Here is a 21,261-nt window from a genome sequence, read left to right on the forward strand (position 1 = left end):
TAGGCCATGACTGCTTCCTAGCTTGTCCTGAATCTTGTTCAGGGGAATCCAGGTAACTTGGATATTATTTTCATCCAGTTTATGCTCACTGAGGAGGATAAGGGCTTGTGAAAACTCTTTCCTGTATGTTTATCAGACCAATGCCAGGTGACATCAGGAGGATGTCACTCAAAACACTTGAGTAATCTTTAATTCATTATAGTAGTTATTAAGAGAACTTCAGAACTCAGTTGTGTGTGGTAGGAGTGGAATATGCTGCTACTTACATGGCCAACGGCGTAAGCCTGCATATTGAAGCTGCATATTAAAGTTCTGGGTCCTTCAAGTGGTACATCAAAACTTGTTAGTTGATGGGGGGGAAAGGTGTTCATGTGCCTTTGTGTTCTGTGGGATAGATGTTTACACAGGAACAGTACCACACAAAACTCATGCTGTTTGTACAGGTACTGTGGATAGCATCAAAACTCAGAAGCAAAGCGTCCATCTCTTAAGATTCAAGTAGCTCAAGGTTTTTTGTGCTTGTGTTATGTCATGCTATTGAACTGATCCCATTTTTAATAGAACATAAAATTAGAAATAAAAATGGAGGCACTAAAAGCAAAGCAAAATGATACGAACTAGAGAGTTGTTCTGTAATTCTCAAATCTCACTGTTGCAAAGAAGTGTAGAGAGGGTTTACTGATGATATGTTTTACTGTTTTACATGTGTCCTTTTGTTTGTACTATGAGAAGATGATAATAAAATCACTATAATTTAGTTTTTACTCATTTTTTTCCTCTAATCTCTCATGTAAATCTTTTTGATACATGAAACATGAATCCTTGCATCAAAGTTGCCAGTGTCAGTAACAGTACTCAGTGCAGTGATTTGTCACCAGTAAGACTTTCCCATCCTCTGAGAGGCAGACATTTAGCATATTCATCAGGTTGTATCTACGCTGAAGCAAACAGAATTCATATTCATGAAGCTGTTTTCTCTCATGGTTTACAGATTGCCTTACCAGGCATAAGCTAACTTTGGATTTTTTAAGACATTTATTTTTGGTATTTTATAACTAAACCTTGAAAGCTCTGACCTAAGAAGAGGTGGTGGATGAATTTGAAGTGAGAAAGAGTCAGGGAAAGGGCTTGAGTCAGGGAAAGAAGACCTTTTCTTGTTACAGGGTAAGTGCTAAAATACGGGGTTTTTTCTTGCATACATTTGCACATCTGTGGAGTTCCAGAGCCATCTGGTATTCCCTCTGCACTGCTGGTGGTTGTCCCTTCTCATCCATTTAAACAATATTCTTTCCCCCAGCCTCATCCCTAGAAGCCTTCACATTGTTCCTGGTTCCTGGGATGGCGCTGGGAGAAGCACCAGCACAGGCAGGGTTTTGGAGGCTGCTGCTTGCTCCTTGTCTGTATTGGAGAAGTATGATAAGACCTGATACAAGTTGGTGGTCCATTGACATTTGCTTGGTGGTGTGCTATTGCCACTGTCATTTAAGCAATGATATTAAGAAAAGAGCATCTTTTTGTAGGGAGGAATTACATAGGTAGTGCCATGCAAGGTGACTTGGTCTATTAGGAAGTATTGGTAAGGACAATTAAATGTCCTGAAAATACAAGCCTTTAATGTCAAATAATGATGAACAGAGATCTTGATTTCTGAGCCTTTAAAAACACATAAAAGCTGCAGTTCTCTGCATATGTATTCAAGGTGTGTATTTCCCTGTGTGTTACCGTGTACCAGACTGCTGCTCTTTGCTGTGGCAGGACAACAGAGCACTGTGAGAGTAACACACGTCACTCTCTGCTTGAAGTGATGGGTCAAGTCACAGTAGTTAGTATTAAATTGCTGTAGCTAAATGAGGTTTGGGTGTTAAGGTATGGATAGCCAGCAGGTCTTCTGACAAGGGACTCCAGTTGAAGACTTGGGAGTTCTGTGCTGTTTCCATCCATGTAAATTCTCTGTTGTCTTTCTCTATAGAAAGTTCTAGTTGATGATATAGTGGGCGCAGGAAAGGTTACTTGTAGTTAATCCAACTAGCTTTCAAAAATAATTTTTCATGCTGATATAGTTAATTATACCCACCCCCCAACATTAAATGTATTCACAATCCTGATAGGATTTGCACTGAAGACTGCATTAAAATATCAAAAGTCTCTTTAAGACCTGTTTTACTGCTGAAAATTCTCAGTTTTGCAGTTAGGCACTATATGATTATAGTACTTTGTCATTTAAGTCCTCTTTGTTCCTTCTTTCCTTTGCTAATGTATAATAAAGTACTTCATAATGTAACAAAGTACCTTATTATAAAGCTACTTTTGTTGTTTCTCTGTGTTATGTTCCCATGAACCTCTAGCCTAATCCTAGATACTAAAAATTATACTTGAGCCTTTGGTTTTGGCTTGTTCTCTTTTGCCATGAATAAGTTCATATGTTTAAGTTGAAGATAACTTCGACATCAAAATACATGTAAACAGAATGGTTACAAATGTTGTCACTGGCTTACTGTCTACAAATGGTTAATATGTTTTAATCTCTTAATAGCTGCGAATTCAGTAAGATCAAAGTAACATTTCTAAAAGATGAAGGTTGTTTGAACTTTTTTTGATGTGTTGTTGTTGGGGGCTGAGTTTTGAACTTTTAAATTTGCACTTCTTGGGTTTTGGCAGGTAAGGGACTAAGGAGTTAATAGGCTGCTTTAAATAATGATGCAGATGTTACCTTGAAATACTCTCCTAATGAAATTATTGACTGGGCAGAACAATTATATCCTTGTCTCCATTTATAATCAAAAAATACCTTACATTGGAGACCAGAATAATTAATATGACTTAAACATAAGTTTGACAAAAGTATTAATGCACGAGTGCAAAGCCTAAATAGTTCCATGGCAGTTCACATGCTAAAGATGGGACTTAAAAAATGTCCACAGCTTTCTCATCTTTAGGTTTTTCTGAACACTTTAATTGTACTTCATGCTTCAAATCTAGTGCTGATTTGTTTTTCTTCTCTATTCTCTTTCAGAAAGATGAGGTGTACCTCAACTTGGTGCTGGACTATGTTCCTGAAACAGTATACAGAGTTGCCAGACATTATAGTCGGGCCAAACAGACACTCCCTATGATTTATGTCAAGGTAGGTAACTGACAGATGTGGTTAAGTGAAGAAAGATATTATAGAAATAGACTGGATACTCTTTTCTGACATAATAGTAGATTTTCTGAAATTTTTGGAAGCAAATCTTGAGACAAGGAAGAAAAATTAGAGTTATTAGTTGTTATGGCAAAAGAAGAATAGAGGGTTGAGACTTACACAAGCACTCCCAATTTCTGACGTTACAGAAATCTTGGAATGGGTTGGGGAGACTGAGTGTTTTGGTTTTGAAGCAGCTTAGACAGAGACTAACACCAGCCAGATTAGCAGCTTTCAGTTTCCTGAGATGATGAAGATATGTTAGAACAAAGGTCAGGAACAGAAAGAGGATGTCAAGAGGATGTTCCCTAATCTGTTATCTTCCCCTTTTCCTGGCATATGAGTAAGACTTCATGTGCTTTTGTTGTGAGCGTGAAAGGCACATTTTTGTCTCCCCTTGGAGCTCCTTGGCTTGTCTTCAAAAGCTACATGTGGTAAGATGCTTGTATGCACATTGTAGTTTCAGAACCTTACTCAAGTTGCCTACATCTTTTAACAGGGGTTAAAATAAATAAAATGTCTCATTTGCTGTCAAACATGGGACCCATCTGGGCCTTGTAGTTAATTTCATGTATTGTGACCACAGTCCACACACCAGTGAGTGATGATGTTTTCACATGGCATTAACTTGTTAACATGACATACAGGTAATATTAAATGGAAATTACCAACAAATTTTTTCATGATGCATATTGATTTCTCCAGACTCATCTTTAAAAGTGTAATGCTTAATGTAAGGGTTGGCTTAAGAAAAACCTTGAATTTGGTTGAAAGAAGATGAAAGTTTCAAAGGTGAAAGCCTCAAATAGTAATTATTTCAATAATGAAGTTTTGTGCCATAACTGTATGCATAAATTGTAAATGGCATGTCTCTGCAATAGGCATTACTGGTGCCTGATTTTTAAGAAAGCACAGAATTTTATCATCCAGCAGACTGCAAGGTCACTCTTGTTTGGTCTGTTGATGGAACAGCTTGGCTTCAGGTTATATGCCCCCCAAAATCTGTAGGCTTGGCTTTTGATATATTGTTTATATATCTTTTGTCAGTATTCTTGCCCTAATTGTTCTCTGTTATGGGAACTTCAGAAAATTGTTCTTCCTTACACTTTCAGAGAAAAATCTGCTTCAACTCTTTCATCTTGGGCCTGGGACTTCCTGTTCCAGGTAGCCTGGAAAGCTATTCTTAGTTTTCTGCCAAGGCAAGCCATGTATATAATCCTTGTATTTAAAAAGATCATGTTACCTTGATGTCATTGAGGATTTTGCAATTTTCCAGGCATTTTGGTTGCACAAAGGTCAGATCATACCTATTCGTTCACTTCTGATTGATAATTAGGCAGGCTGAGAGCTGCTTTTCCCTGGGTAACAAACTGTTAAAAAAAGCTGCACAGAAGCTGTTCTAGTAATGTTCTGGTTAATTTTCATTTGCAATTTCTAACCTGCTGTAAGGAGTCCTTGGAAATTTTGGGTTTGCTGTGTGGAGATGAAAGGCATACTTTCTGAATCCCACATGTGTTGACTTGGCCCCTCAAGTTAGAGCAGTCTTTTGCATTATTTAGCAATGCACTTGCACAATACATACTTAAGGGACTAGAACAGGCAATTCGGAAAAAATGTTTGTTTGCTTTTCTTTGTGCAGAGTTGTGGTTTTCAGAAACAAGTATGAAAACCAGAGGCCTAGAGCCAAAATTCAAGCAATTTTCTTCCCGCTCCTACTTTCCTGCCAAACAAACAACAAAAAACAAGGAGGAGGGAAAGTGTGACAACAGAGATAGTGGTGAAAGAGAGGCAAACATGACCTGATATCAATATCAAGTAATTGCACCTGGTTTTATAGACTGTTAAAGGTGAACTGTGGAGAATGTGTTTATAAAAGAAAAGTGTGGAGGTGCGTCTCTAGTACAGTGTCCTGCCTGTAGCTTGATTTTAAGTGGAAACTTGTGTGGACACAACAGAAATAACAAATAACCTGACAGCCTTTTGTCAACCTTAAAACAGGGCTTTCCATGCCTTTATGACTATATGTGCTATACATCCTTAATTGTATCCAGCAGCTCTTTATTATCCATAACCAAAAGTGTGTAGCTCCATCAGCTGGCCATCCTTCCCTTGCCCTGTAATCTTGTCCTGTGAAGTTCTTGGCTTCATAATATCTCCCCTTGTTTTTTAGGAGCTTTCTTCCTTGTTAAGGGGTTAGCCAGCCCTGGAAAGTGGGCAGAGAAAATTCTCCCTCAGCATACTTGTTTGTTGTGCCTTGCATAAAATTATTCTGAACAGTTGGTTTTATTTGCCTTCTGTTTTTGTCCAGAGATTTGAAATTAAAATGACTCTGTCCCCTCAGCAAGAGACACTGGGAGATTCACTTCAGTGACAGGCTGAGACACTACCCTTGTTTTTGGGCAACATTTAATACAGCTTCATCAACTAAACAGTTTTCTTTTGGATTTTATGGGGCATTTTTTTTAGTTGCTTGTTTGTTTGGGGGTTTTTTAATATCCTGGAATACTTCACTGCTGTGAAGAGGCTGATTTGTAGAGCAAACTGAAACACCTTAATTTTGTGTATGCTTTTTATGATTAGCAGTATTTACAAATGTTGGAAAACTGGCACAATTATTTCTTTGGAATTATGCTAATTATGCTATCTGAAAGGGCACATAAAAAGATTTGAACCACGTGTGTGTGTGTATGTAGCAACGGGCGTGTGGGAAAGGTATGTAAATACCTTGCCCACCTTCATAGCCCTGCTAGGCATTCAGTATGGTCTTTTTCTCAGTGATTTTGTTTTTCTTCTAATAAGGGTTTGTGCTAAACTAATTGTTTACCCTGATTCGACTGGTATTTCTGTGTTCTAGTTGTACATGTATCAGCTGTTCCGGAGTTTAGCCTATATCCATTCCTTTGGGATCTGCCACCGGGATATAAAACCACAGAACCTCTTGCTGGACCCTGATACAGCCGTTCTAAAACTCTGCGACTTTGGAAGGTAAGCACATCTGTGGCCTGAAACCTGGTGAAAAGATCTTCCTTCAAAGTGAACCTCAGTGCAACTTTGCCAAGAAATCCTCTGTGTCCCTTAGAAGGTCTTTATTTGTAGCTTTAAAAGAGGAATTACTGGTAATCTATTTTCCCCTCAAAGTGAGTTCAAAGTGCTGGCAAGGAAGAGCTGAAAAGGGATATTAAGAGGGAGGGAATTAAACTTCAAGCCTGTTAATTTTGCAGGTATTAGAAAAATAAAATAAATACACCATGACATAGGGAAAAATACTGCACCGTGGAAAACAGAAGCAATTATTGCAGTGAAATGTGTTTGGGCTAGAGAGGACAGGCTTGGTGGCATTGTAACTTAAAAAGGCTGATACTACACTAGTCAGTCTACTTGCATGTACAGCAATTCACTTAATGCTGCAAATACCATAGAGGCTCAAAATCAGAAGCAGCACTTCCAGTTGAAGCTCTTGGATAGTGGACATCTATGTTCTAGTTTCCAAAGGCACATTTATTTCCAATATCTACTTAGAATCACCTTTAGAGTCCAGCCCCCATCTTAGAACTGCTACAGAAATTCTGGAAATCCGCAATGAGACAGGACATAGATTTTTGTCTGGGAAAGTTCAGTCTTTAGATTGTGCTGTAACTTTGCAGACTAAAATAGTTGGGGTGTATGTGTGAGAGGTCACAGAAGCTGCTGTTGCTAAATTTGCTTGCCCATAGTGAGTGGGAATGTCATATGGGGGTTATTCAAGCAGTGCATAGTCATGGCTGGTGCCTCAGGATCTCCTCCTCAGCTCTACCTCACCAGTGTTGGAGCAAAATAGGAATCACACTGAAGCTCAAAAATGACAATGCATGAAAAGGGAGTACTTACTATTTTTTATCAGTGGGAATTTGTTAACTGTAGTTTCTTTATATAAAACTGAAAACTGAGACTTTTTAAAAAGGATGGTGGGAGTCCTTCTTCGCTGAAGGCTGAGGAATGTCTGGAGAGCTGAACACTGGATTTGGCTAGCTTGCTACTCTGCAGTGTTTGGTGCTATTTAGGTGAATGTCATATTTCCAAAAGTTTTGTCTTCCAGGTCCTTTTTGTCTAGCACTTGTTAATTAAGAAGGAAGTGTAATATGCCGATAGACTCCTGTTCCCAAAGTAATGTGTTCTTGTGGTCCATTCTTTTGTTGGATTCTTTCAAAGATAGTGGTTGAGGCAGTACTGTAGGTTAGATCCTTTGTGGCTGATTGAATACAGTATAAAAGAAACCTTCATCTTAATCGTGGACTATTAATATGTAAATACAATGGCAAAGGCATTTTTTTCTTTGTCTCCTCATACCCCTTTTACCTCATGCTACAGTTCCTTAGGTAGCAAAGGGGAGAGCATTGTGATGGAAATTAAAAACCAAACAAACAAAAAAGCAAGCCAACAAACAAAAAACCCAAACAAAAATACCCCGCTCGGTCCTCGGGAGTGTCCAGAGCTTTTGAAACTTAAACGGTAACTACGTTTGACTGAAGTGTTTTCTGTCCTCTTTTCCACTGTAAACAAGCCTTTGTATCTGGCAGAAGGCAACTGTCAGCCAAAAATATTGCCCTGTTTATCACCTAGATTGTAGTCAGAATTTCCTTTGCTATTCCCTGTATAAGGTAGATGCTTGATGGATTGGACTGATTCACAGTGAATCAAGGAGTCAGTTTGCAGCAGCTGAGAAACAACATTGTACTTCAGCATTTGGGACTTGGGAGTGCGTGAAGAGCACCAAAGCTTAATGTTGGTCTGCACAGCAATACTGTAAAAGTGTTCATTACTGAAATACTGTTGTTTTCTTTCCAGTGCAAAACAGCTGGTTCGTGGAGAACCCAACGTGTCATACATCTGCTCTCGGTACTACAGGGCACCAGAGTTGATCTTTGGAGCCACCGATTATACCTCCAGTATAGGTATGTGAGTGCATTTGTTGAAATCTGTACCAACTGCCTCAGTTTTTATCCTGTACTTAAGTGTAAAGGTTTCCAGAGATCTCAAATATAATCCCCAGGGGCTGAATTTTGTTGTAAATTATTAGGTACCACTTTTTAAAGGAATACAAATGTTCTGTAGATGGCTGCTGTGCTTTCTATGCCTTTTGAGATTTCAGCATCAATTACACTGGGAAAGGGACTTTTTCAATGTGGAGGGGAGAAATCTGATTACAAGTTTAAAAAAAAAAATCCATGTGATGTTGCCATTTAGTTTAAAAGTAGGTATGAAATCTCAAGCCAGAAAAGCATTTTAATTGCTTGAAATAACAGTAAAGAATGTCTGTAGAAAATCATCTACTGCTTCTGATCTGCTGTGGTTTAGCCATAAATAAATCTGTAATTTATTTACTTGGCTTTTAGTGAAGATTTTATAGGGGGAGGTTAAGTGTGGCCTAATGGTTGACTTTAAATTCTGTTTACAACTTTAATATACTGTGTACAGCAGTCCTTCTAATTCAACTAATTCTGCTAACTTTTGCTGCCTTTTAGCATTAATTTTGAACACAAAGAACTTTTTCTATATACCTGAGGCATAGATGTGTCATGGCAATAGTAGGGAAGCTCTAGATTTTGATGGAGATCAGGGAACAGCCAGGTTTTCTTACAGTAGAGTCTTGAAAATGAACAGCAAAGTGAAAAATCTTGGAAATGAACAGTGTGTTGACTGGTTGTTGGTAACTACTTCGGTTTTTCAGTCAAGATACTACCTGGGCTCCTTCTGAATTCTAGTGCAAAAGAGAGTAGATTTGGCTCTCATCTTAGCACAATATTGGGGAACCTTTTACCTTGGTAATGGACTTGAGTCACTTAGGCAAGGTAAAATGTTTTCAAAAGGATTTGGAGATCATGATCAACTCTTGGCAGACTATGCTTATAACCAGTATATTTAAAATTACTATGTTTGAACTAGTGTGAAACTCAGTGGCTGGCTGGCTTGTTTTAACTGTGCAGTTCTTTAAAAGGAACAAAAAGCCCCACCTAAACACATTCCTGAAGACTTCCCTGCTCTCACGAATTTTTTTCACATTAGTTATTATTCAGTATGTATTGTAGCAACACTTGCATATCTTCCCAGTAGGAAAAAGAGGCAGAACCAAGAGTAGTCTGGGGAAAGCAATGGCACAATAAAGATAAAAGGGCAGAAGTTACTGTTGGCTGCTGCCAAAGTGGCAGCCCCAGCTCTGCTCTTGCCCCTGAGTACCCTGGCTCTCACAGTTTGCTGTTTACTTTGCTGATTCAGCATCAACTGACGAGATTTTGGCAGGTTAACTTCCTGCTATGTGAGTGAGTGCAATCCGCGTTATTGTGCGGTCCAGTAAGCAGCAGAGCCCAGGTAAAAGCAAAGTGTTGTGAGCCCATGAGTAAGAGGAAGGTGGCTGATCCCATTTGACATCTTTTTGCCAGCTGAGAGCTAATAGATTGGTTCAGCTGCATTATCAGAGTGCACTGAGACCTCTTGTTTCAGAGGATAACTGCATAAAACAAGTATTTTATGTGTCAGCAGAAGAGACTGCTTTATAGATAAGCCTGTGAAGTGTCTCTTGCTCCAACTGCAGACCGTTTTTCAAGTGGCGCTTTCCATTTTTGTTGTCTTACCTGCTGGTCTCTGAATTGGTTATAACAAAAATTGCATTCTGAAGTGCAATTTTTCATTTGCCTCCAAAAATATCTTGAATTTCAGTCATTGTTCTTGTGCCAAAAAACCCCACCTGTCCCTCCAAGCCCTTTCTTTGAAATTTGCACAGAATTGCTTGAAAATTAAGTTAATACTCCATCCTTCCTTCCTGTCCCATCCACCTTCCACTTCTTCCGCAGCAGACTTTGGATGTGGGAGATAAGAAGGAAAAAATGCTTTTAGAAGCTTTGTAGTTTCCCAGTGTTCTGCAATATGCTAGAAATTCTAAGGGTTAGTTTTGTGCTGCTGCTGTTTGTAAGTATTCCTTCTTGCTGGGTAGGCAGCAATGGTGCTTAGTGAGAATTCTTCCTTATTTGACATAGGATTGTTCGTCCAAACTCATCCAGCTTGTTGGAAAAACAATCAACAAGCATAGATAGGTTTATTGAAAGAAGGGAAAGAGCATATAATTATTAGTGCTTTATCCATGGCTCAGTATAAGGAACTGTGAAATGCTTCAGTATTGTGATACTGCCTTTTAAACTTGCATGTTGGCATGCTGGGTTTTTTTAGTTCTTGTTTTTCTTGTGAATTGTTAGCATAATAACCTTTTCCCACTATAGTCTTTATCACTCTGTAAGAATCACCTGTGTGTGTGTGGTAACAAAAAGTGATCTTATGTGTAAGGCCGGGATCTTTACTCCTCTAGTTAAATATCCTCTATTAAAACTATGGTAAAAATCAGTGAAGACTACAAAGCCAAAAAGTGTTCTAAGTAGAAATTGTCCTGCATTATCTGCAAGGTTTCCAGCTTATTTGTGAAGGTTTTTGTTGTTTGCTAATGTTACTGCAGGGCTTATGATAATAATGCGCTGCGATAGGATAATCACTGGAAGTATTTCTGAGCAAGAAGTGCTTTTTTAAGACTAGACAGTGACACTGGTGGCCCAACACTGACAGCACCGCCAGCTGCAGCTGCATTATGACCATATCGGTTGTTAGTCATCTTGTTTAGCATTGTAACCCAGGCTGTTGCATTAGGCTGTCTGGCTTCATCTAGGTCATCTTTAAACACTTGAATTTGTCCTCGTGACATTACTTGCTCTTCAGTGTAGCAGAAAATGAAGTTGGTTCCAGGATGTGTTTTTTCATCCTGGATGTCACAACGAAACTATAAACCGGCATTTAACTTCTAGGATCTTGATTATTTCATTGAAGTGCGTGACTTTAATTCTAACCCAAAAGGTCCCTGTAAAAAATAATTGAGCCAGGTGTGTGGTGTTTGTTACACTTTTCTAAAGTACCACATTAGTGCTGTATTATACCAGAGTAAGAGTAGCATCAAATCACATTTACTGCAGTTAGTGCCTCCAGCGGACCTGAGACTATTTTTAAAATTATTACCTGGGAAGTTACCCATTGAAGTTTTTAAATAGTAACTGTTGCCAAATAGCTACAAATCCATACTCATAATAGCTCTGTTGTGTTCCTGCATTACAACTTTACAGAGTTTTTCAGTGGTCAGGCACAAATATTCATGTTGGTTGGGTGCCTTCATAGCTTGTATAGTTTGGGCCTTTGTGCACTTTTGACTATGAGTTCTGCAAGTGTGTGTGTGTTTGTCCCTAAAGCTTGCTGGGAATGGGCATCGTTTACTTCCTGCATCTAATTTGTAGGAATTTATTACTGTTGTTGGTTGGTTGGGGTTATTTGGAGGGGGGAGAGGAAAGTGGGGGGCTGGTTTGTTGGTTTTTTCCCAAACCAAGCCCTTTGGCTATCCCTTGACAGTGTGTTGGCTGAGGCTTCTCCCTTGCCAGTCTGTGTGTTTTATAGCATCCCAGAGTATGTTGATGGCATGGTTCTGGCTGTGCTGATCTTATGGGTGGTGCTGCCACCGCTAAAAAACCCTGGGATGGCTGCCCATGTTCCCCAACGCTGTCCTGGAACAGGCACTGGAGTAGGGGTGGGTGCAGATGTTTCTGTTGCCATGTGCTCCTTTTGTGTGAAAAGAAGCTGTGCAGCTGAGCTTTGCCTCGTCTCATGCATTTTTTCCCTAGGTGAGATGGCGGGGCAGGGGAGGGCTCACCAAATCCTGGGGGTGCTTCTGCACAACCAGGGGCTGCTGGTTTCAGTGCATTTGCTCCACTGCTGCCCTGGCAGGAGCTGGGAGCATTCCAGAGGGAACATTTATAGCCACTGGCAGGGAAAGATTGATCTGCTTGACTGCTGCTGGCTTCTCTTGGGGTATCCAAAAATAAGTATCATGAAGTTGTTCATTCACTTTCCTAGCAAGCGCAAGTATTTCACCTCAGCAGTCTGGAGCAGAAGCTCTTCTGCAGGCATGTGCAGTTGGCTTGTCTCAGAGTTTCTTGGGGAAGAACCACCACAAGGTATATCCCAGAGCTGTTGCCAGTGAGAAGTATTTGTTTCTTTCTCAAATGGCAACTTCCTATGCTGAAAATAAGGTGTGTTAATTCACTAAACTACTCTACCACCTGTCATTGTAGTGTCATCTCTTTATTGCAAAAGATTAGAGATACCTGTGTTTAGCTTCTGTTCCAAATACTGGAACAAACATGTCTTTTCAAGCACTTCCATGTTTCAGCCTTACTCTTTCTCCTCAATCCATAGATCTGTGGTGGCTTGATGTGCGCAACTTCCACCAACAATAGCACGTGTGCCTGTAATCCTGAATTTTGCTCTTGTTCAGACATCCCAAAAAATTGTTTCAAACAAGCAGCAGTGAAAAGCACTTTGGGGTCTGGCATTTGGTAGCTAGAAGCTGTTGATTTTATGACTTCCCAGGATTGCTTTTCTGACTCTTGGTTTGTTTCCACAGTTTCTAGAGCAGCAACTTTGAGTCACCTCCAAGGTGGAGGAAGTCCATCAAGATGAAGGGATAGTGAGGCAGAGATGAATAGATTAGGGTAATAAAAAAAAGTAGGAAGATAAATACGCCCCATAAAGTGTCAGATAAATGAAAGTTCTTAATTTGTACTTAAGTGGATGAGAGAAACCTTTTTTCCCCCCCTTCCTCCTTCATGTCCTCCAAATAATGAGTTAGAGGAGCTAGAGTGTAATACAATGAATGGTGCTTGTGCTGTGAAGAAGAGGGCCAGCTTTTCAGCTTGGAAAGGCAAAGTTTGAGATCAGAAAAAGTGAAATTTGTGGACAGGGCATTAATTTCCAACTGAAAATGGCCATTGCATGCTTATAGAATTAAAGCTAAGGAGTGTATTTTGCAGGTGGTCCTCCCAGATGCCACTTTCTGATTTAAAGAGAAATACTTGTTTTCTTACGTTCTATATTGCTAAGAATGCATTCAAAAGCGAGGGCATTACAGAGATTATATTATTAGACAATGTCCATCTAACAGCTCTGAAGATCAATAAAGCAGTAGAAACTTAATTTAAGAAAAGTTTTGTAGTACAAGAGGCTATATGAATTTTTGTGTGTTTAAATTAATGGAGGTAGGTTAGGTGATGATGGTATTTGTCTAAGTGTTCTTTGGTCTAGGAAAGGTACGGCATTAGCTACCATTATAATGTGTGAAAACTAACCGAAATAAGCTTGTTTGAAGGTTGCTGTTACCTGGCAGTTGTATTTACTGTCTGTATTGTTTAGACTACATTGCACTGAAGTTATGAAAAAAGTACCCTTGCCTGCTTTCTTAAAATTAATAGCTTTCAGTATTTTCTCCTAAAATTGCATGTTGTCCCAACTAGTTTGGTGTGAGGACCGTTTGTTGCCTTATTTTCTTTTAAGATTCTCTCTTACCTTGTTTATTAGCTAATTTAAAGCATGTGAATGAGAGTCCTCGTTTGCTTTAATTAAATTGCTCATACTTAAAAGAAATAATTCAGAAAATGCTTCTTCTCCCTTGAGAGCAGGTAGTTACACCACATATTAATCTGTAGCAGTTAGCTCTGACTCTTCTAAGACAGAAAAGTGTCTGGGATGGAACTATCACTTCCTTTAAATAACGTGTCTTTAAATACAGAAATTAGTACTTTTTTACGTCAGGCTTGAGGAGAAATGTTACCATCCTAATGTGGTAGATAAATTTTAAAACTCAAGATATAAAGGATGTGAGGAAAAAAAGGGCAAACTATCCTGGAACCAAATTTTAGTCCTGTTAAAGTCAGTGGCATAAATTCCATCAAGTTTCAGCAGAGATGAAATTTTTTAGTTTGTTCTTTATTGTACATTGCTTATCAAGAGTTGTATAAACACCTGTGTAGATTATGTTTTGTTTCTGTCCCTGCTTGAAGCTGCTTGAGTTAGCCTGCACACTCTGGCTTTTGTTGAGGATGCTTCAAGAATTTGTCCACTTCCTTGCCCAGGGAACATTGCCCAAGTCCTAATTTGGAAGCTGGTGAAATTACATGTCTGGGAAAAAGTTGGGGATTTTGGAATGCCTGTGTTTTACTTCCCTGTGTGTTTAAAGTGTTAGCAAGTGAAATCAAGAAAAAGTAAATAAGACTTTTAACAAGACATTAAATTACCTGATTTGGAAGATTTCAGTGCATAAGGAGCTACTGCATAGGTTTCTGATGGATTTGTTGTATGTTTGAGGGATTAAACACAGCATGAATGCAGCAAGTATTCCAAGACATTGCCACCTATTTCCTCATGACCTACATCCTTTTTTTCCTCTGTTCCCATGCGATGCCCGCGGCTTTCTCATGTACCCTCTGCTGTTTGTGCTTGCCCTTCTTGAGCAAGGACTTCTACATTGTTTGACTTGTTTGCAGTTGCAGTTTGGCAGGGCTGGGGCAAGCCCGGTGCTTCCCCCAGGGACTGAACCCTCCTCTCCTCGGAAGCAACACTGATGTTCCCCGCTGTTTTTATAAAATTTTTGTAATGGATTTGAGACTTCTGCCCTACTTACTTGTCTGAAACAGGCTGGTGGAGTGCAAAAGCATTCAGGGAAACTAGGAAAAGAAAAAACAGCACAAAGCCAACTTCATGGAGCAGCCAGACCAGAAGGTTATTTAAAACAGTTTAAAAAAGCCGCGGTCTAATCTCAAAAACTTAATGATAGCATAGTTTCTAAATCTTAAAAGGAAGTGAATTGTGATTGATGACTTACTCTCCTGTCAGTTTTGTGTTTGTATATATTCTGTCAAATATTTTTCCTTGCCATATATAACTTTTTCACTGCAAAATAAGGATTGGAGTTGTAAATAACGATTATGGATTTGGTGTAACTACTTGTTTTGTAAAGGACAGTGTAAAGGACTCGTTTATTTAAAACCTTTTAAGGTATCTTTAAATAGACTTGTAAATTAGAGTGCTCTGACTGTTTAGTTCTTTTAATCTATTCCTTCAATACTTCTGAAGAAATCTTTGCTTTCTGCTGAACTTTTGTGTAATTCCTCTAAACCCAATATGCATGGGAGGCACAAAAAATGATGCTTTGCATCATGGTTTTGCGGTATGTGTTGGTTCAACAGCAAGAGCTATCAGAGAGAGACATTGATTAGCAGTTAGATGCAATTAAACACTCTTTACATGATTCCTTCTTCATTTGTTGTCCAAAAGTGATTTTAGCACCTTGGTGGCCATATCCGCTTTTATTAAATGTGACTACAAGATTAAAAAGTGTCATCGTGTATATTTTCTTGTTGAAATTCAAGACTCAAACTTCAAATTATTTCTGGTTGCTGTTTACATTGTAAGGAGTTACTTTTTAGGATAAACCCTGATGCAGTGTTTGTACCAAGACATTAGGTAAAAGTGCCTCCATTTGACTTGGAAGCAAATGATTTCAAAAGCTGCAGTAATGACATTGCTGTTTGTCTACTGTGTGTTCCAACTGAACCATATTCTTGAGGAGGGGAAGTATTTTTGCACAGCCCTCTCACTCTTCTTCCTTTAGAAATGGGGAAGGGAAAACTGTGTTCTAACTTGCAGATTAATTTGTTATAAATCTTGAATTCCTGAAAGCTTCTTTTATTTTGCACCAGTGTGTAGTGGTTGCGACAATGTGATAATAGATGTCTTAGAGAACTGTCAGAGATGTTTTCCTTACTCAGACCTTTAGCCATAACTGGCAGTGTTGTGTGTATCCTGCTTCACAGAACCATGGAGTCATAGAATGGCTTGGGTTGGAGCAGGCCACCTCATTCCAACCCCCTGCCATGGGCAGGGACGCCTTCCACTAGACTGGGTTGCTCAGAGCTCCATCCAGGCCAGCCTTGAACACTTCCAGGGATGGGACATAGTTTAAATACATGAGGGAATAAGGGTTTCTGTTGTAGCATAGATCATGTCAGGTGGAACAGGTCTCAGGAGGTAAATTCTCATGGGGGAAGGCTGGTTCATAGAAGTAGATGAGACTTTAAAGAAATATAGATGGAATGGGACTGGTTTTCCCTTTTGGGGCATTACTTTGTATTTTAGTCTTTACAGATCTTCTGTTGCTGATTGCTTGTTTGAGACTGGGTTTTAGTGTTAAGGTTTCAGGTATGCATTGAACAATTGATGGCTTTCTAGAAAACCTTTTAATGAATCTATTTTTGGGGAGAAGCAGTTCTCTGCATCCAAGTACAATGCTTCAACTGTGTTGAGCAGCTTAAAATCCCATTTATTTGGTGTGCAATTACATTAGATTCTCACAAATACTTGATAAACAGTGTTTACTGCATTGGCTTTATTACATTTTTCATTTTGGTTAATTATTCCAAAAATAAAATGCTATATTCTGTAGTGCACTTAGATACCTTCCTAAGTTGCCGCTGTAGTATTCAGTTGCCTAATTATTTAAGAAGATATACCTGCAATAGATGTGAAAAATGTCTTCATGTAGGAGGAATAGCTCCTAAGGACTACTTGTGGCTTTTGGTATACATACGAAAATTAGTTGATGGCTTCTTCTACAGATGCTGTTGACATGTGATCTGTGACTTGCAGTTCTGTTGTTCATCCAAGCTGGCAAATGGAACTGGGATAAAGATTAGATCCTGCAGTGGCTAGTTAGAGAGGCTGCTTCCCAGATCCCTTAATCATCATGTACTTCAGGATACCAGTAATACTTGCAGTACTGGTTCATCTGTGAGTGTATATATGCTTTCAATATATGTATGAAAAACGGAGTCTGTTCAACGCTCGGAATCAGTAAAAACATCAGCCATTGTGTTGGATGATACCTATGCATAGTTCATGATCAGTGTGGTTTAAACCAACACAGGGTTTGGGGAAATTCTCAACTTAAAAATGGCAAGCATTCTATGGTCTTTTCCCTGTATGTGTAAGTTTTAATGTCAATATATTATGGGATTTAATATTATTTTCCAGTCCTTATTGTCTCACAATTTGACTTTTAAGACTGTCTTCACGCCATTGTTTTATACCAGGTATCTGGTAACATTAGGATAGGAATGTTTTTTATTTTTAGCTGTGTTACATACACAATCAAACATGGCAAAGGATAAAGTAAGCAGTTTTAAATGGCTGGGTTTTATATGAATGGCTTAATATGTGTATTTTACTGATACCTTTCCCTGTCCTCCACTTCTCCCTTTTTAGATGTGTGGTCAGCAGGCTGTGTATTGGCTGAACTGTTACTAGGACAACCGATCTTTCCAGGTGACAGTGGTGTGGATCAGTTGGTGGAAATAATCAAGGTATGGAATGTTAAAGTGTTGTTTTGACTGCATTAGTCCTTGGGAATCAATATGAAGACATGCACTGTTACAAACTGGTGAACATACATGTATTCTGTCACCATTGTACAGGGTTTTGCATTTAAACAGTGTTTGAAAACACTTCTCATGCTATTCTGATAACCTGATGGTCTGTACTTTCTCTTCTTCCAGTCATGTGTAATGATGTATCATCTTTTATTTATACTGGGGCTTTTTCCATCATAAAGGATTGCACTTCCAGTGTGCTTGGAAAAAATGCTTGCATCTGAGCCAGTATTTATTAATGTATGATTTTCATTCTTTAAGAATCTGTCTCCTTTTCCTTTGTTGCATGCTGTTAGTACTTGGTTTTGAAAACATTACTGTTAAATTCCTTGTGCCAGATTCTTCACATATGTGGTTGCCTTCTCTTCTTCCTTCCTCCCGGCTCTTTTAAAATGAAAGGTGAGAAAGGGCACTTGTTTTTGCAGATAGAGAATCAGGACACCTAGGGCAAAGGTACCTTCCACCTGAAGGGTTTTGTTTTTCAAGGTAAAAGAACTAGTGTTTCAGTATATATAACACTCATATATCACTTATGTACAAGCACATCTTGATTGATTTCATTTGGTAAGCTGTGAATATTCTGCGGCTGTCAAATTAGAGGCATGGAAGAATAGTTCATAATCTATACTATGCACATAACAAGGTGGCATTGTTACAGAGGATACGATGTGTTCACATGCTGTTCAGTTTTATTGATTTCATCACCACAAGGAAACTGTAATAAGAGAATTTCCTCCTTGATTTTGCCACTTAACTACTACCTTGATGCATAAATATTTGTGTGGCATGCATGTGAAAAGCCCCTCAAAACCCAAATCTGTGGGTGAAAAAGTAGAACTTCCTACTTGTCTGTGTCATTGACTAGAAGAGCTGCTGATGCCTTTGTCCCTGTCCTAAGAGAGTGTATGACATGGACCAACACTGACTGGTCGTTCTCCTGCCTGAAGGACATGGGCTGGTGAAGCTCAGGGGTGTGCTGTGACCTGTCTAGGCTGTCACCCCGCCTCTTCCATGTTTTGACCACGCAAACCTGGCTTCTGTTACAGTGAGTTTCTGTCTGTCCTGCTGGACATCCTCCAGTCAGCAACTTTCCCCTGGAGAATCCATGTCTTGCACATACTTCTCCTATGACTTTCATGATGTCTCTTACTGCCTTTCTGCCCAGTGCATTTCAAACTCAGTTTATCCAAGTTGGGTCAGTTTACTTAGGAAACATTAATGAAAAACTCAAGTTGCTATCAGATGTGGGGCTGATGATGGTACAAGTGACAGTATTTTTTCCTTTTGAGAAAATGTCTTGGAGCAGTTTGCTGCTTTTTGCTACACTGCTTTTGTGACATGTGGAGGGGTCCATGTCAGAGGACCAGACCTCCTCAGGATTTCGTGTGATAACATGTGGTGTTTGCCTTTGGACATTTCTGAAAAGTCCTGGTTTGTTTCTTGATTAGTGTCTGAAATCCTGAAAAACTATATGTAATCAAAGAATCAGCTAGGTTGAAAAAGACCTCCGAGATCAAGTCCAACCTGTGACCCAGCACCGCCATGTCAACTAGACCATGGCACTAAATGACACATCCAGTCTTTCCTTAAACCCCTCCAGAGCCAGTGACTTCACTACCTCCCTGGGCTATCCATTCCAATATCTAATCACCCTTTCTGTGAGGAAATGCCTTCTAATGTCCAGCCTAAACTTTCCCTGGCACAGCTTAAGACTATGTCCTCTGGTCCTTCCGCTTGTTGCCCAGGAGAAGAGCCCAACCTCCACCTGAATTTTTGTAAATAGAACTTTATATCATGGTGACTGTCCATGGCTTGATCAGAAATTTTAGAGTAGAGAGGCCTTATTGGCAAAACCATAGTGCTCTGCCCTACCATTGCTTTGATTACACAATGTGAAAGTAAAATAATCAGGAGATGGATGGTTCAATACTGACGTGCTTGGCAAACAGAAATCTGTGGTTTGGTTGAAAGTTTGCTAGAAGCTGTTAACATCAGTTCTGCACTACTGAAGAAAACATCTGTGAACCATTAATTTCATAGCATGTATGTGCTCCAATTTTGGAGCTTCTGTGTTTACACTTCAGTTGTATTGAAGCAGACGAGTACTTCAGTAAAATTGCTGATAGCCTTTGTACCATCTGTGGTGATAACTTCTTGACTAACTCATAGCAGTGACAATATATAGTACTGGCAAACTAATGTTATTTCTCAAGACAGCTGAAGGAGTACCCAGTGTAAGGGGTATGTCAGTAAATTATAGGCTGAAATTATGATATTCACCCTTGCAGAAGCAAATTTCTGAATAATTTGTTTAAGTATAGAGAGGGGGATACTTAATGATCATTCACACCTGTGTTGTGCTGGGGTTTTCTCATCTTCTGTTACCTATGTAGTCTACCACACATAGGAGTTAAGTGAAACAAAATGTACTGAGACAGTATGTGTTAGGAAAGTCTGAGGGAAAAATACTGTAAATCTTAGAGCAGTAATCACAAGAAAGGATGTTCACTGAAAATTGAAGAAAGTGTAATGTAAAATGTGAGCCTGAATGGATGGGTGCCATGTTCTTCTGCCAGTATTTGTTACTGATGCAGTATATATATTCTGAAGGCAAGACTGGAAGAGAAACTGAGTGCAAGCTGGAGAAATGGGTTGCTTTTCAGTGCCCTTGTCTCCCTGATCTTCTGTTGTGAAGTTTTATAAAAACTATTCAGAAAATCTGTAGGTGAAGGTGAGAATACCGAGAGAGTTACAATTGAGAATATTGTGTTCAAAATCAACAGCCATGAGACATTGTCTAGGAAAGGGGATAGCAAGGTGCTTCCCTTGTAGCACTATATTCACTTCAAAGTATTTCTCATAGTGGGAGTAGAGGGAGAAAGCGTGTTTACCTCAAATTTTTCCTCACCTTTTGAAAATGGGGAAAAAGCAGAAAGGGAGGTCCTATTTTTTCTATTCAGCCAGCTGTTGGGAGGGATCTGTCCCAGCTACTGTGTATCATTTAAAAATGACCAATATCAAATTAAGCAGATTTGGTTTTTAACTCTGCAAAGAAGACATGAAACATTCTGCTCTTATGCACTTCCAAAATGATGCCTAAATTCGACTTAGATTTGAAAGGCTGGTATAAAACAAGCAACCCACGCGAGTGCGTTTGAGTTTTGTAGCCTCAGTACTGTTGAAGACGTGCAATTCTGCAGCATAAAAATTACCAGAAATGTTAAATCTTGGTGCAACGTGTAAAACGTGATGTTGTATAAAGTTTCCTTTAGAGTAGGATTCATTAAAAAAAATTTGACAGATGGTGTCCACCTCTTCCATTTGCTGCCATAGAAAACTAGTACTTAAAGCTTTCATTGTAACACAGACTTATTTTAATGCTAGCTGGCTGTGGGAGAAGCAGAGCTGTGGGATCTGACTGTTGTAGGGATAGCAGTGAGCTTGGTAGCAGCTTGCAGGCTGGGACCTGGGAGCTGCTGTTTGATTATCTTGGGTTATGCTTTCCAGATAGCTTCATTGGAACTGTGTGTCTGAAACTTAAGGGCAGGGAAAATTGAGTTTTTTGAGTATTTTGAATATTTTGAAGTCCCAAAAAGGGGCTATAGTAAGAAAATACTTATCCACACATTTGGAAATGTATTGTACTTTCATTGTTTATATTTGATTGATTCCACTGCAGGAAGAAGTCAGTTTAGAAACTTTACTGCTGGTTCTTATCAATTCAAGATGATTGAGTCACAGTCACACTTGTGGCATTTT

The 21,261-nt window shown here is 39.2% G+C and overlaps 1 protein-coding gene across 2 annotated transcripts in view; it reads left to right on the forward strand.

Moving 5' to 3' along the window:
* The window catches only part of GSK3B (glycogen synthase kinase 3 beta), a 150,011-nt gene that overhangs the window by 89,678 nt on the left and 39,072 nt on the right, over positions 1-21,261 (forward strand). For both annotated transcript variants that reach the window (XM_039558548.1, XM_039558557.1), the window contains exons 4-7: positions 3,014-3,124; positions 6,036-6,166; positions 8,006-8,112; positions 17,339-17,436. In XM_039558548.1, coding sequence (XP_039414482.1) covers positions 3,014-3,124; positions 6,036-6,166; positions 8,006-8,112; positions 17,339-17,436 — 447 coding nt within the window. The remainder of the gene's footprint in view (positions 1-3,013; positions 3,125-6,035; positions 6,167-8,005; positions 8,113-17,338; positions 17,437-21,261) is intronic.

The sequence above is a fragment of the Corvus cornix genome, chromosome 1 (assembly GCF_000738735.6).
Source record: "Corvus cornix cornix isolate S_Up_H32 chromosome 1, ASM73873v5, whole genome shotgun sequence".
Lineage (NCBI taxonomy): Eukaryota > Metazoa > Chordata > Aves > Passeriformes > Corvidae > Corvus > Corvus cornix.